This window comes from Gigantopelta aegis, chromosome 9, assembly GCF_016097555.1.
Source record: "Gigantopelta aegis isolate Gae_Host chromosome 9, Gae_host_genome, whole genome shotgun sequence".
NCBI lineage: Eukaryota > Metazoa > Mollusca > Gastropoda > Neomphalida > Peltospiridae > Gigantopelta > Gigantopelta aegis.
In genome coordinates this window covers 5,696,330-5,711,856 of record NC_054707.1, presented here as the reverse complement: position 1 = coordinate 5,711,856, position 15,527 = coordinate 5,696,330, and the positions used below count along the sequence as shown (strand labels likewise).

At 35.3% G+C, this 15,527-nt stretch overlaps 1 protein-coding gene across 1 annotated transcript in view; it reads right to left on the bottom strand.

The window, feature by feature from the left end:
• Nucleotides 1–2,376: 2,376 nt before the first annotated feature.
• LOC121381921 (solute carrier family 23 member 1-like) overlaps nucleotides 2,377–15,527 on the bottom strand; it is a 46,275-nt gene continuing 33,124 nt past the window's right edge. Inside the window, exons 10-14 of the mRNA XM_041511346.1 lie at nucleotides 14,536–14,639; nucleotides 9,009–9,138; nucleotides 8,195–8,338; nucleotides 4,316–4,411; nucleotides 2,377–3,596 (exon numbers count right to left, since the gene is read on the bottom strand). Coding sequence (XP_041367280.1) covers nucleotides 3,346–3,596; nucleotides 4,316–4,411; nucleotides 8,195–8,338; nucleotides 9,009–9,138; nucleotides 14,536–14,639 — 725 coding nt within the window. The 3' untranslated portion in view covers nucleotides 2,377–3,345. The remainder of the gene's footprint in view (nucleotides 3,597–4,315; nucleotides 4,412–8,194; nucleotides 8,339–9,008; nucleotides 9,139–14,535; nucleotides 14,640–15,527) is intronic.

Sequence of the window (15,527 nt, the reverse complement as noted above, 5' to 3'; positions counted from 1 at the left end):
GTTATTCTACCACATATAGTTCCGCATCTGCCACGCCACGAATTTAACAGTTTTTCTATTTTTACCAGTTTTTCATCCAAATTCAGTGTCCAAATATTATCTAGTTGTTTATTAAGTGTTATACCTAGAACCTCAAAATCGTTTTCACACCAATCTAGACTTTGCTGTTTGCACATTTCCGCCACGGTATTCGCAAGGGGACCTAATCCAATAGTTTTTGTTTTTTCTTTATTTATTTTCAATCCCGATATGTCTCTAAAAATGTCTAAAGTACGTAGATTGAGATCCATCTAAATACAACTGAGTGGCAAATTGTCCAATTGTATGTTCAAGACCCCCTATATCAATTCCTTTAATAAGAGGATTTGTCCAAACAAGAATTCCAAGAATTTCTACACCTAATATAAATAAATATGGCGAAAGGGGGTCTCCTTGCCTACAGCCTCTTTCGATGTTAAAAGGTTCCGAGAGACGTCCGTTTTGTAAAATGTGTGCCGTTGCATTATTGTAAAAAGTAGATACCCATTTTCGAATTGATGGACCGAAACCAAAATATTTTAAAGTTTTGTGTATGAATTGCACTGATATAGAATCGAACGCATTTTCAAAATCAATTAAAAGTATTAGTCCTGGTATGTTATTAAACTTACTTTCGAATAAAATATCATACAATGTCCTTATATTTTCACCAATAAAGCGTCCTTCTACAAAGCCTTTTTGGTCTTCATTTATAATACTATTTAAAATTGGTTTTATTCGAGCTGCTATGCAGTCGGATGCTAGTTTATAAATGACATTTAACAGTGATATAGGTCTCCAGTTTTTTAAGAGCTGTCTGTTCTTATTTACTTTTGGTATACAAGTAATTACCCCTCTTCTAAGTGATACAGACAATTGTTCCTTATCATATTCATTTATAGTTCTTAAACCAAAATCACTTAAGTCTATCCAGAAAAACTTAAAAAAACTCAATCGTGAACCCATCTAGTCCAGGACTTTTATTGTTCTTCATTTTTTTAAGGTCGATACTAATTCCTGCATACATATTTTACCTTCTAATTTATTTGAAGTTTCTTTGTTAAGTTTTGGAATATTCGTGTTAATTAAGTCATTAATCTTTTCAGTTGAAACACTTTTAAATTTATATAATGAATGGTAAAAATGCCTTTGCTCGTTTAATATTTCGCCTGTTGAAGTAATAGTTCCTGTAGGTGTCTCTAATTTTAAAATGGTCTTTGAGACATAATTTCTAGTTTCTAAACTTTAGAAATATGCACTTGGCTTGTCGCCTAATTGGTACGACAATGTCCTTGACCTTATATAGGCGCCTTCTGTTTTCTTATCTCGAATAGATTCTAATTTCCGTTGTGTGTCTTGCAGTTCATCTAAAATATTTTCATTTATGTTCTGAAGATTAGTATTTATTTCTTTTTGAATATTAGATATTTTTGTTTCTAAATCGGTTTCTTCCTTTAATTCCTGACGTTTTTTTCCAGGTAGCATAGGATATCGTTTTACCTCTAATTTTCATTAACAATGTTTCTAAAAATAATGATACTGGTATCTTAAAAGTTTATGTCAGCATTACGTATCATTTGAATATTTTCATTTTGCACTGGTTGACCATATTCAGTTTTCGTTTCTTTTATTATATTTTTAATTTGAGTACAATAAGATGGGTACTTTAATAGGGAGTTGTTAAATTTCCAATATCCTCTACCGCATTCTTGGTCCGAAAAATTACACGTTATATTAATAGCATTATGGTCAGATCTATAAGGTATTGTAATTTTAGCATCTAAAATTTTATCAAAAATATTTGGAGATACAAGAAAATAATCTAGTCTAGCCTGCTGTCTAGGTTTTTTCCTCCTCCACATAAATGATTTGGTATCCCCATTTAATACTCTCCAAGCATCTATTAAGTCATTTTTAGTTATAGTTTCTAATACTGCTTGTCTTACTCTTGGGTTATTATTACGTTTGTAGTTTTCGAGATCTAGCTGTGGGTCCAATACAAAATTCCAATCTCCACAAAATATCACGTTTTCTTGTTCAAAATTAATTTTATTAAAAATATCCAAATAGAATTGCGGTGAATCTTCATTTGGACAATAAATATTTACTATAGTCAAATCAGTATGTTTATTTATCGTTAATCTAGTTATTATGTAATTACCGTTTGGGTCTATGAAAGTATGTTCATTATCAATACTGTAAACCGTGAAAAAAATGCGTGCGTATAAATTTCGCGTCGTTCGCGTCCAACCGTATGTCGCGAAATTAAACGCACGCACTATTTTCCAGTTTGAAGTGTGCTTAAAGTGATGTCTCGATTTTCTAGTAAACCATAAAGGAAAACACAAACAAAATACAGTCATAATTCAATTTATTGAAAGTTGTATTAGAATATTCATTTTACAAAGGGTAACACAAATCAGTTAATAACTGGTAACTAACACTGATCAGAAACAAAAATATTCAGAAATAATTACTAGTAGTTGTTCCATTTCGCCAACTCATAAACATAAATCTTGAGCGTTTGAATACTAATGTTCGTAACATATTCATTATTATTATTAAATAGAATAGCAACTCCTCTCTGTCCTGTATTACAAGGTGGTATTAGTGTGTGCATATTCCATAAATGTTTCATCCGCCGTGCATCATTTTCATCTTTATGAATGTCCTGCAAACATATTATTGAATATGTTTTTGATTTATAGTAATTTAACACATCTCTCAAAACCTTTTTATCTGCAAGGCCCTGACAATTTGCAGACACAAACTTAATACTACTATTCATTTGGAATTTTGACAGAGAACATTTTAAACTTTAATAATAATAATAATAATGTAAGTGATATACATGAGCCTTGAGATATACTCCTAGTAAAACTTGATAACCTTCCTCCACTAACCAAATACTGATAAATGTATATGTACACATGATATGCTGTACCAAAGCCTTTTTTAACATAAAAAGTAAATAGGTCGTTGGCAACCGTGTTGCACAACGACCCTACAATAACAATCAAAACCCAAAATAGTGGAAAATGAAAAGAGAACATAAATAACCTAAAAAACAAACACCCAACAATAAATGATGTATGCATAACAGTACTGCGCTTTAGGGGAGCAGTATGTGCTTAATAACAAACCAAAACAGGTGGTATTTCTAACTGTTTTGATACTCAGTGACTGCACGTGCGAATCAATTTGATCAGTTTGAAAATTAATTAGCATATACATGTAGTATTTAACATTTTAGAATTGCATAGTGAAACTCGCATAGTGAATTGTATATGAAGTACCGAACAGAAAGTTCTTTGCATTCTCTTACAGTCATGGAACATTCGTGTTTTTCTGCTTTTTCACAAAACATTTGCAAAGTGATGCTATTGAGCATTGACATTTTCTTTGATTGTTTCCCTCACTGGTGGGTAAAAACGGCAGATACCGTGTCCATTTGCACTGGTCAAGATATTTCTGGACGAGAGGTAGATCGTAGATGTGCATGTCTGACGCGCTGCTGTAGTCGTCAGGATGTGTGCTACGTTCCCGCCATTTCTGAATCCCTCTTTCAGCTGCTGTTCCTACAATAGATGTCAGTTGTGGAAAACGTAATTTTTATTTCGTCCTGCATGCAATGAAAGTTGCACAAGGCAAGTCACAAGGGTTGCGTTTTAAAATATAATCTACCTTGTGAACCTTTTGTTTACAGGATTTGTTAGCACTATTTCATAACTATTATAGGTTTAAAATAATTGTGTTCTAATGTTATAGTTCCAATATTGAGTATATTTAAAACAAAATTTATTTACTCGTTTACAAGCTATAATACACATTACCCCCCACACACACACACACACACACACACACACACACACACACACACACACACACACACACACACACACATACACATGACATAGAACATTGCTATATCCTTTAGCTGCAATGAATACATGAACGTTTATCGACAACCCAGCATAAAAACAAAGATTTAATATTGGGCGTTAATACGAATATCAAGGCAAGTGTATCTTAAAACTTTGTATAAAAATCAAATTGCTATTGTGACTACTCCTTTCTCTAGCCGCTCAAGACAGGTTTGACGGTATTGGGTTAATATAACTTCTTTTTGCGTTTCTTATTATTTTAGATTAAACATTCAAGTCTCCCTTCTGTTAAAAACTGTCAAAAGTTTGAGATAGAAGTGACCCCTTTGCTCTATGATTGTGACCTCGTGTGAGGCCTGTGTCACGTATTGCGGTTTATTACCATCACATAATTATTATTGTGTCATAGTTACCAGGCAACGTGTTGTCAAGCAGAAATCCTAAGAATCCTCCTACAAACATACTGGTGCTGAGAAGAACCTCAACAATCTGATCAAAACTCGCATTTCCTGAAACGGAGAACGAAACCCTCAAACAGTCACTATCAATAATTTCGGACGACGAATCAATCAGTATTCTAGCTTGAATGACATCTAGTATTCCCTTTATTGATATGTTGTATGGGGAGGGCTAGAGGGGAATGTGTGTAATATATCGGCAATCGTTGACGACGAAATGGTAGCAAGCTATTGTGTATACATTATACATTTCCCCCTAAATCTGATGCCACAGAGCTTTAGTTTGATTATTCTCAAGTCTAGTCTTTATATCAAACAAACGTAAATGTTGTTAACACAGCCCCCTATAGCCCACTCGTACAACATATCAATAAGGGGAGGGTTAGAGGTGACTTGAGCCATCAGTATCCAAGCAGGTGGCCTGAGTGTATTAAAGTTCTGTTCTGTTCTGTTCTGTTCTGTTCTGTAGAAACATTTCCTCAAGTTTTAAGTCTGTTCACAGCCATAATTATAAACTTGAAAGAATATCATTGGGATATTGCTAAAAACGATTTCATGTCCGACTGTAAATCATATTGCATTTAAAAAATAACAATTGACGTTTGTGTACAAGGCTTTATTAAGTTCAGATCTGTTAGTTCTTGTATATCATTAAAGTTAACTTTATAACAATGTAAAGAAACTCTGAACGACAAAACCGTATTCCCATATTAAAACCATATCTCTGTCCCAGGAAGAGTCGAAATGACGTTAGGCAAATTCGTGATTACTTCAATTATCCACTAACAGTTGATCGTCCTAAGGAGGACCGTCACTACCATAGAAGATCTGTAACATTTCATCCCTCCTGCACCGTCCGTAGGAGGACCGCCACTCCCAAGGCTAGACTGGGAAAACCAAACTTGCACAGGATAGAGCTGAATGAAATATATATATATATATATATATATATATATATATATATATATATATATATATATATATATATAGAGAGAGAGAGAGAGAGAGAGAGAGAGAGAGAGAGAGAGAGAGGGGGGGGATGGCATGGACTCATGAATCACTGTAAAAACACTGATGATATCAGGTGTTCGCGAAAAGTGAGCATATCCTGCCCACCGGTGGCACCAGTCATGAGCACAACCTACAGCTATCAAGTCTATAGTTGAAATGTACAGGGTTTTTATCAAACAGACGAAAAGACATGTACAAGGTCAAAGTAGCGTATTGCCCCAGAAATCATGTTAGTCAGTGACGCGTCATATCGTGAAATGGCCTCTGTGTGTCTACCATACACTTTTCAGGAGACCTTCGATGTTATGACTCTGATCAAACAACTTATATACCAGAATGATATATCGGTCTTTAAAGTCGGCATATGATGACCAAAACATGATTTACCAAGCTTTAGTCAAATACCAGAAGATGACATTACCTATATTTTCATTTCCAGTAAAGGCCTTATTAATTATATACAAAAGGAGAAAATCTGGCATTAAAATCGCTCTTTGCCAAAAGGAACAAGAGTACCGGTGAGGTATATGATACGACCATCAGTAGTTTGATGGAAAACCATATCTATATTAATGAATATGTTTCAGGTATGATTCAAGTATACCTAATTATGTGAATTTTTTTAATTGTTTTTTGCAATGAGATGGATGAACAGTTTGTTTTGAACCAACCACCATCCCACGTTATTCCTGCATGTGGTTTGATGGTCCTGTATGCATCTGCAAAAAGGACCAAGAGTTAAATCTAATGAATAGTGACGTAGTTTGAATTACTTTTTTCTTTAATAGTGATATAATTTGTATGATTTGAGTATTGTGTGTGTACCGAAAACATTAAAATGACCTCACGTATACGATGTTGTTTTCGGATAAAGTTTGGAACGTTTAACGTAGGTATTTTGTAATACATATACATATAGATGCATTTTGACATGGATTACAACTAATTTTGTGGGTAGAATGATGAAAATACATGGTGAAAAGGTTTCTTGTCAGCTAATTTTGTCCGAATATCTGTATAATCGTTGCTCGAAATTTATTATTTGCGCCAGCACTAGGCAACTGCTACCCTCCCACCGCCCCCTGTCTCGTACGCTTATGACAAAGTATAAGGCTACGATAAAATAGACATTTAAACCGTATAGCTTTTAGTTCATAATTCTATTGTAAAGTTAAACTTTAAAAGTTCAAAGTGTAAACATGTATTAGTCGATATACTTTTCAGTTGAGAGGATCTACATATACGTATAATATACGTATATGTAGATCCTCTCAACTGGGGAAAGATGGGTAGTGGCAGTGTCTTTGCCAGAAAGAACTTTTTGGGTTTTGCGCTATGGAATTGAATGCAACCAGTCATAATGTCATAATGGTTGGGGGGGGGGGGGGGGGGGGGGATTCCCTAGAAAGAAAATTGGTTAAGTTTAGGGTTAGGGTTAAGAAATTCATACAGTAATTATTTTTGACAAAAGGTTAACTTAAAAACAAATCATCAAAAATGTTTGGATAAGGTGCCATACCCGTGTTACCCTCTGGCAGAAACCCTGGTAGTGGATAAAATGTACCCGACATTTTGGTGTACGAACGTTGTTGCTCTTATAGAATATCATGTACTCTAACTTCGCACAGATGATCCTTTACATACTATATAATTTCCGTCCTGAGAGTTAAATAGCTATCACAGAGACGCAAAGGCCATATCACTATTTCTGGACATATATTTGTGATAAATAACTTCATATTAATATACCCCCAACACACTCTACTTAATTAACTCGAAAATATTGAAAATGTAATGTGCTGTCACTGTAGCTTCCTAAATCTGGGTAAAATAGTAAACAGACTAATCTACATATCAAAACAGCAATGAATTCTTCGCCGCCGAATAATATTGGGTGGTAAAATTACGCTATAATTGTGACGTCACTCGCTTTCAAACCCTGTCCGTTACTCTCTGAAGATTTTCAAAGGAAACCATGAGTTCAAAAAACAGCAAATCTCCTCGTGGTTAGACAGTAATGGTGTAAATTGCCTTTATAATGTTTTGTGCCATTTTGAATTCGTTATTTAAGTTATTCGTTATGTAAGTTTGCATATGAAGTTTGATGAAAATCGTATGAGAAATAAAGGCGGTAGATATCGTAATTTCTAGTTTTAGTCACAGTGACCCTGATCTTTGACGCAGAGAGGTCAAAGATTACAGGATCCTATTCCAATATGAAAAGTGTCATGGAAATGGAACGAAACGTGCATCGCATACGTTCGGGCATGGCACAAGACACTATATCCCTTCAGGGTCGGATTTAGCTCAGTCGGTTGAGTACTCGCCTGATGTGCTTGCGTCACAGGATCGAACCACCTCGGTGGATCCATTCAACTGATTGGGTTTTTCTCGTTCCAACCAGTGCACCACAACTGGTCAAAGGCTGTGGCATGTGTTTTTTCTGTCTGTGGGAAAGTGCATTAGGAATTATGTAGCGGGTTTTCTCTGATGACTATATGTCAGAATTACGAAATGTTTGACATGTTAGTAAATAATATTTTATGGTCAAATTGTTCAAGATATAATTTTTACATTTCAAAACAAAAATTAAACTAATTATTTTTGTGCATTTTGCAGCTTGGATACAGCTCCTGTAAAGCTATCATTTAATAGGTGATCTAATTTGGTAGACAGTCCTGTCATGGACGGAGGTGCCGGCGAAAGTCAACACCTGCGCTCCTGACAGGCGTGTATATGTTAAACCCTTAGACCAGACCAGACTTGGTAGATACTCGCTGGCCAGAAGGTAAACAATGTAGACAATAACGAATGTTTCCTCACCTGTTTTGATCACCTGTTTATTGTTCTGCATCCACTTGGGAAGTGATAGACCCAGAAACAGGGACAGGCCAAGGATGAACAGATTCCTTGATGACGTCAGCTGCACGTGTTGCAAATTGGAAAGACCTACAGCTGTGATCATGCCTGCAAAGAAACGTTTTTTATCACAGGATTATTATTTTTTATATTACGACAACGTAAATATTAAAACCTAGGCTGCAAATAGGAGAAAAAGAAGAAAAAAGGTACAAACGTAAGCCTGCCCCATCGTTGCAGCTTTTGTATAATTATCATAAAAATACAATGAAGTAAAAATTAATGTCATGGCATTAAAGCAATTCGCCATGGATAATAACGCCACTGCATTAATCTGAAGTGACATGTTTATAATGGAATATATTTTGCAGCTGCAATTATTGCGAAACCTTTAACCCTTATAGCATTTGCAGTAAGTTCCTATCATCTAAGTATTATCCTATAACGTCACGTTTGATCAATTTGTTTTATGTTGAATCAATCTAATGTTAATATTTGCGAAGCAGTATTATTATTTATTTTATTATTATTATTTTAGTTCTAGAGAGGCAAGTATGCTGAGTTGGTTTGGTGGTACACACAAAAGTCCAGCTACGCCACCACTCTCAACGAAAAACATCCACCTCTTCCGAAATCATAATAACATTTGAAAGCTGGTAGGCCTAACTATAGTCCTGTACAACATTCGGCCAAAGTAGCGATGATTTCAAATCAAACCCATCTTGGTAAAAACGTAAAACAAATTCATGGGGTGATAAGATATTTTCTAGAAACTCACCAAACATTACAATGAACATCCCGCCTACAACGGGGTCTGGCATGGTGACGAACAGTGCTCCTACTTTACCCATACACCCCATCAACACGAGCAGCACCCCCGCCGTCTGGACCACCGCCCTGCTGCCAACCTGCATCAACAAGACGCAGTTTACTGTCTCATCAACAACACACTTTACTATCTCTGGATCAAGAACACACACTTTACTATATCTGTATCAACAACACACACTTTACTATATCTGCATCAACAACACACACTTTACTGTATCTGTATCAACAACACACACTTCACTATATCTGTAGCAACAACACACACTTTAGTATATCTGCATCAATACATACTTTACTATATCTGTATCTCTATCAACAACACAAACTTTACTATATCTGCATCAACAACACGCACTTTAGTATATCTGCATCAACAACACGCACTTTAGTATATCTGCATCAACAACACACACTTTAGTATATCTGTATCAACAACACACACTTTACTATATCTGCATCAACAACACACTTTACTATATCTGTATCAACAACACACACCACTATATCTGTATCAACAACACACACTTTACTGTATCTGCATCAACAACACACACTTTACTATATCTGCATCAACAACACACACTTTAGTATATCTGCATCAACAACACGCACTTTACTATATCTGCATCAACAACACGCACTTTAGTATATCTGCATCAACAACACGCACTTTAGTATATCTGCATCAACAACACGCACTTTAGTATATCTGCATCAACAACACACACTTTAGTATATCTGTATCAACAACACACACTTTACTATATCTGCATCAACAACACACACTTTACTATATCTGTATCAACAACACACACCACTATATCTGTATCAACAACACACACTTTACTATATCTGCATCAACAACACACACGCATCACACACTTTACTATATCTGTATCAACAACACACACCACTATATCTGTATCAACAACACACACTTTACTATATCTGCATCAACAACACACACGTTACTATATCTGCATCAACAACACACACTTTAGTATATCTGCATCAACAACACACACTTTAGTATATCTGCATCAACAACACACACTTTAGTATATCTGCATCAACAACACACACCACTATATCTGTATCAACAACACACACTTTACTATATCTGTATCAACAACACACACTTCACTATATCTGTATCAACAACACACACTTTACTATATCTGTATCAACAACACACACTTTAGTATATCTGTATCAACAACACACACTTTACTATATCTGTATCAACAACACACACTTTAGTATATCTGTATCAACAACACACACTTTACTATATCTGTATCAACAACACACACTTTACTATATCTGCATCAACACCACACACTTTACTATATCTGCATCAGCAACACACACTTTACTATATCTGTATCAACAACACACACCACTATATCTGTATCAACAACACACACTTTAGTATATCTGCATCAACAACACACACTTTAGTATATCTGCATCAACAACACACACCACTATAAGTGTATCAATAACACACACTTTACTATATCTGCATCAACAACACACACTTTAGTATATCTGTATCAACAACACACACTTTACTATATCTGCATCAACAACACACACTTTACTATATCTGTATCAACAACACACACTTTACTATATCTGCATCAACAACACACACTTTACTATATCTGTATCAACAACACATACTTTACTATATCTGCATCAACAACACACACTTTACTATATCTGTATCAACAACACACTTTACTATATCTGTATCAACAACACACACTTTACTATATCTGTATCAACAACACACACTTCACTATAACTGAATCAACAACGCACATTCTACTATCGGTATCAATAACACACTTAACTATATGAATATCAATAACACACACTTTATCATGTTTGTATTACCAACACACTTTACTATCTACATCAGAAACACATTTTACTATTTCTGTATCAACAACACACACTTTATTGGGTCGGGTCAACAACACAAACTTCACTTTCTGCATCAACAACACACTTTGCTATCTCTGCATCAACAACGTACACTTTACTATGTCAACTTTATAAACCCACACTTGATTATGTCGACATCAGTAACCCACACTTTACATCAACAAGTCTATATCAGCAACAAATTCCACCCAGAATTAATTTTTTAATTTCTATAGAAAGTTTTAAAATGTGTTTACCTTGATGTTTGTATTGCATTGCGCATTTCACCACAGCTCTTTACACCGTGGTTTTACCTAATTACATATATTTTATTTCTAAATATACCAACTATTTTCAAATATTCATGTAACCTTTATGCTGGGGGTGTCGTTAAACATTAATTTGTTTATACAACACCACACACTTCACTATCAACATCAAAGACACACACTTTACTATATACATCAACGACACACACTTTACTATATCTGCATCAAAGACATACTTCACTATCTACATCAAAGACACACACTTTACTATACATGCATCTACAACACACCCTTTACTATGCCTGCATCAACAACACACTTTATCATGTCTACATCAATAACCCACACTTTACCTTGTCTGCGTCTACAACGCACACTTTACTATGCATGCATCAGCAGTTTACTATCCAAATATCCATAATAGTCTTTACGTACATCTAAATTCCCTAACAGATGGAAGATAGCTCATGTTAAACCTCTCTTCAAAAAAAGGTGACAAATGTTATTCTACTAACTATAAACCGATATTATTACTAAGTTGCATTGGAAAAATATTTGAAAGAATTGTATTCAAACATTTTAAATAATTATTTTATATCCAATAACCTTCTATATAAATATCAGTGCGCATATCGCCCAGTGCTGTTCATCAAGTATTAGAATTATACTCCCAAATTTGTGAATCTTTGGACAAAAAGGAACACTTTTGTGCTGTGTTCTGTGATATCTTTTTACCCCCTGCTAGAACTAATTTACTTTAATCTTCATTTATCCATTCGACAATACAACTTTGGAACAACCTACGGGCTGAAATTCGAAATTGTCAAAAAATATCTTCATTTAAAAAAGCAATAAAACCCGATGTTCCATGCGTTGCGCTATACTATTCATTTGATAATAGAAGAGAAAATGTATTACATACCAAGTTAAGACACAGGTGTAGTGATTTAAAAGCAGACTTACATCGAGTTGGTCTTAGCACCGATTCCTCGTGCAGTTGTGGGTATAATTTTGAAAACAATTATCATTTTTTCTGTGAATGCATTTTATATGAAAGGCAAAGACGCGCACTCTGGAATTCATTGCTAAGATTTCAGCCAATAGATTTACAACTAGTTTTAAATGGTAAAAATACTCTAAGTGAAGAAGACAATAAAGAAATATTTTTTCATGTACATAAGTATATAAATGAAACTAAACGTTTCCCTTATGTAGTAAATAAAGTATGGATCTTTAAAATTATTACTTTTTATTTATTTTATTGCTATTATTATTATTTGTGTAGCCATTATGTAATCATTGCGATGCCTTGTTTGTGTTTTGTTTTTTCGTTTATCAAACCTGCTGTCTAATTATCGAACACATAGAAAACTTTATTGCGTCTCTTTTTTCTGTTTCCTTTATTCTTTCTTTTCTCAATAATATTTATTTCTGTTCATATTTCTGTCGTAATATGTATGTATTTTGGAGAAGGCCTAGTAAGTTGTGTAACTTGTGCCTAATCCATTTGTTCTTTAAAAAGCAATAACATATGTTTCAATCAATCCATAATGTGTGCATGGACAAACAAGACATTTTAGTGAGTTCAAACAACATTTTGCTATCTACTACATCAACATGTCGAGAGACAAATGAAATCAGGGAAATGGTTTATTTTAACGACACACTCAACACATTTTATTCACGGTTATATTGCGTAGGACATATGGTTACGGACAACACAGATATTGAGGGAGGCAGCAAGAGATCTTGTATATGCACCATCCCATAGACAGGATAGCACATAGCACGGCCTTTAATATACCAGTCGTGGTGCACTGGCTGGCGCGAGAAATAGCTCAATGGGCCCACTAACGGAGATCGATCCCAAACAGAAAGCTAATCAAGCAAGCGCTTTACCACTGGGCTACGTCTTGCCTCCATTTTTGAGAGACAACCACAATGTCAGCGCCTACATGCCCTACGGACAACCAACCAAAATCCTCAAAACTGAGGATTGTATATGCTGTCATTAAGAAGACACAATGCTCATGTTTCTTTTTTATAGTTAAAACGCCAGTGGAATGAAAGTGTAGTCTGTTTTGTTTATAGACAGCACTAGGAGAACTTGGCAAGATGATTGGTACGGTGCGGTTGCGAACAATCTTCATTCTGTCAAGCCAGCTTTGGGAGAGTGGCAGTCCTCCAAAAGGCGGTACAAGAAGGATAAAATAGTCTTGTGTCATGCCCGCATCATCCATAGATACTTGACTCATTAATGTATTCTGATTAAGGATCCTGCACCCCAGTGTGAGCTCTGTCGGTGTACTCTAACGGTATGCCACATTTTGGTGGAGTGCAGCCATCTCAAACACACTAGGAAAGATATAGAACCTATTTGGGTATAAGAAATGTGATGGAATAATTTTGATTCCATCATCAGCTTTTGCTGCAATTTCTTCGTGATTCTGAATTTTATTATAAATTTTAATTTTACATATCTGTGATATATAAAAAAAATTCCAGTTCTGTACACTGTTTTAATTTAGCTGTTGAATTTTTATTTTGATGTTGTACATGACTTCTTTTTGGAATTTTCCGTAGTTTGACACCCAATATGTATTTTTCGTACTGGTGTGTCGTTAAACATTCATTCATTCATTCCATTAAAGCACATTGATTAAGTATTACTCATCAACTATTGGATGTCAAACATTTGATAATTCCGAGTCATAATTTTACGAGGAAACCCATTTTAACATTAGCATTTTGGTACCTTTTTAGCGCACTTTCCCAGAGAGAGCAGCACATACCACAGCCAGAGGCGAGACGCAGCCCAGTGGTAAAGCGCTCGCTTGATACGAGGTCGGTTTGGGATCGATCCCTGTAGGTTCGCCTATTGGGCTACTTCTCCTTCAAGACACCACGTCTGGTATATCAAAGACCGTGGTATGTGCTATCCTGCCTGTGGGGTGGTGCATATAAAATATCCCTTGCTACTAATGGAAAAATGTAGCGGGTTTCCTCTCTAAGTCTATATGTCAAAATTATCAAATGTTTGACATCTAATAGCCAATGATTAATAAATCAAACATTTTATGACACGGCCTTTGACATACCAGTTGTGGGGAACTGGTTGGGAAGAGAAAAACCCAATCAGGGAAGGAGTCCACTGGACTGAAAGATAGATGCGAGAGGTCCCTCAGTAGTATAGGTTTCACTCGAAGTACGATAAGAGGGGGGTGGGGGACGATTCAATGTTCCGCGCTGGTTATTTTCATTGTAGGTACACACCTTTGTTATTCCAATGGCACCAACGTTTTCACTGTAGGAGGTTGTACCGTTTGCCGTTCCCCACGCCCCAGCAATAATGCACGTGATGCCTTCTATACCAATACCTAGAAACCAATGCAATTACTCTGAATTAATACCATAATATTACAATAATAGGTAGTAACAATTACATAACACTCACATTGAACGAAAAATTAAAGGGATTATTTGTTTTCAGGCCCAAGCAAGTCTTCCGTTTGAACCCCCAAACAATATAAACCCACATCCTGCTGTTTTGCTTAAAGGACAGTTTTGTTTTAAATATAGGCCTTAAAACACAACACTGATAAATTATTTAGAATTTCGTTTGGCCGTTAGAACAAATAGTAAATATGTACATACGAAGACATCATTTTAGATAACAATCGATATTTAGATATTACAAAACATTACGATGTTCAGAAACACATTGGTTATAGAGATTCATATTCTAAGTAAGGAAATGTAAGTAAATTGTAAGTGTAATAGTGTAAAATATTTTATTTGCCGAAAACCTTTCTAACTGGTTGCAAACTCAGTGTAGTTTGTTAAAACATCTTGTATCACGCAAGTCTGCAATAATTAAACAACACACTTTTTAAACTCAACCTCTCGAGTCAAACTTCATTATTGTGACAAACAACGTCACTTAGAGGTGTTATACCAGGGACCCGTTCCACAAAGCGATCTTAGCACTACTATCGCCGTAAATACCTACTATCGCGACCTTAATATGTTTTTCTACTATCGCCAGACCATTCCATGACGCGTCGTAGCTTACTGTCGTCGCAAATTAGGTTGAATAAAAAATATTATTGGTAGTAACTCTTAAGGCAGAGATGAATTTTACATGTAGAATGCAGGAAGTTGCATTTTAGGACATCTAGTTTTTAACATTTTACGGATCAGCATACGTTCTAACTCTCTAGAAACTTTGCTTTACGCCCTCAATCTCAGTCTTCCTGCCCCCCCCC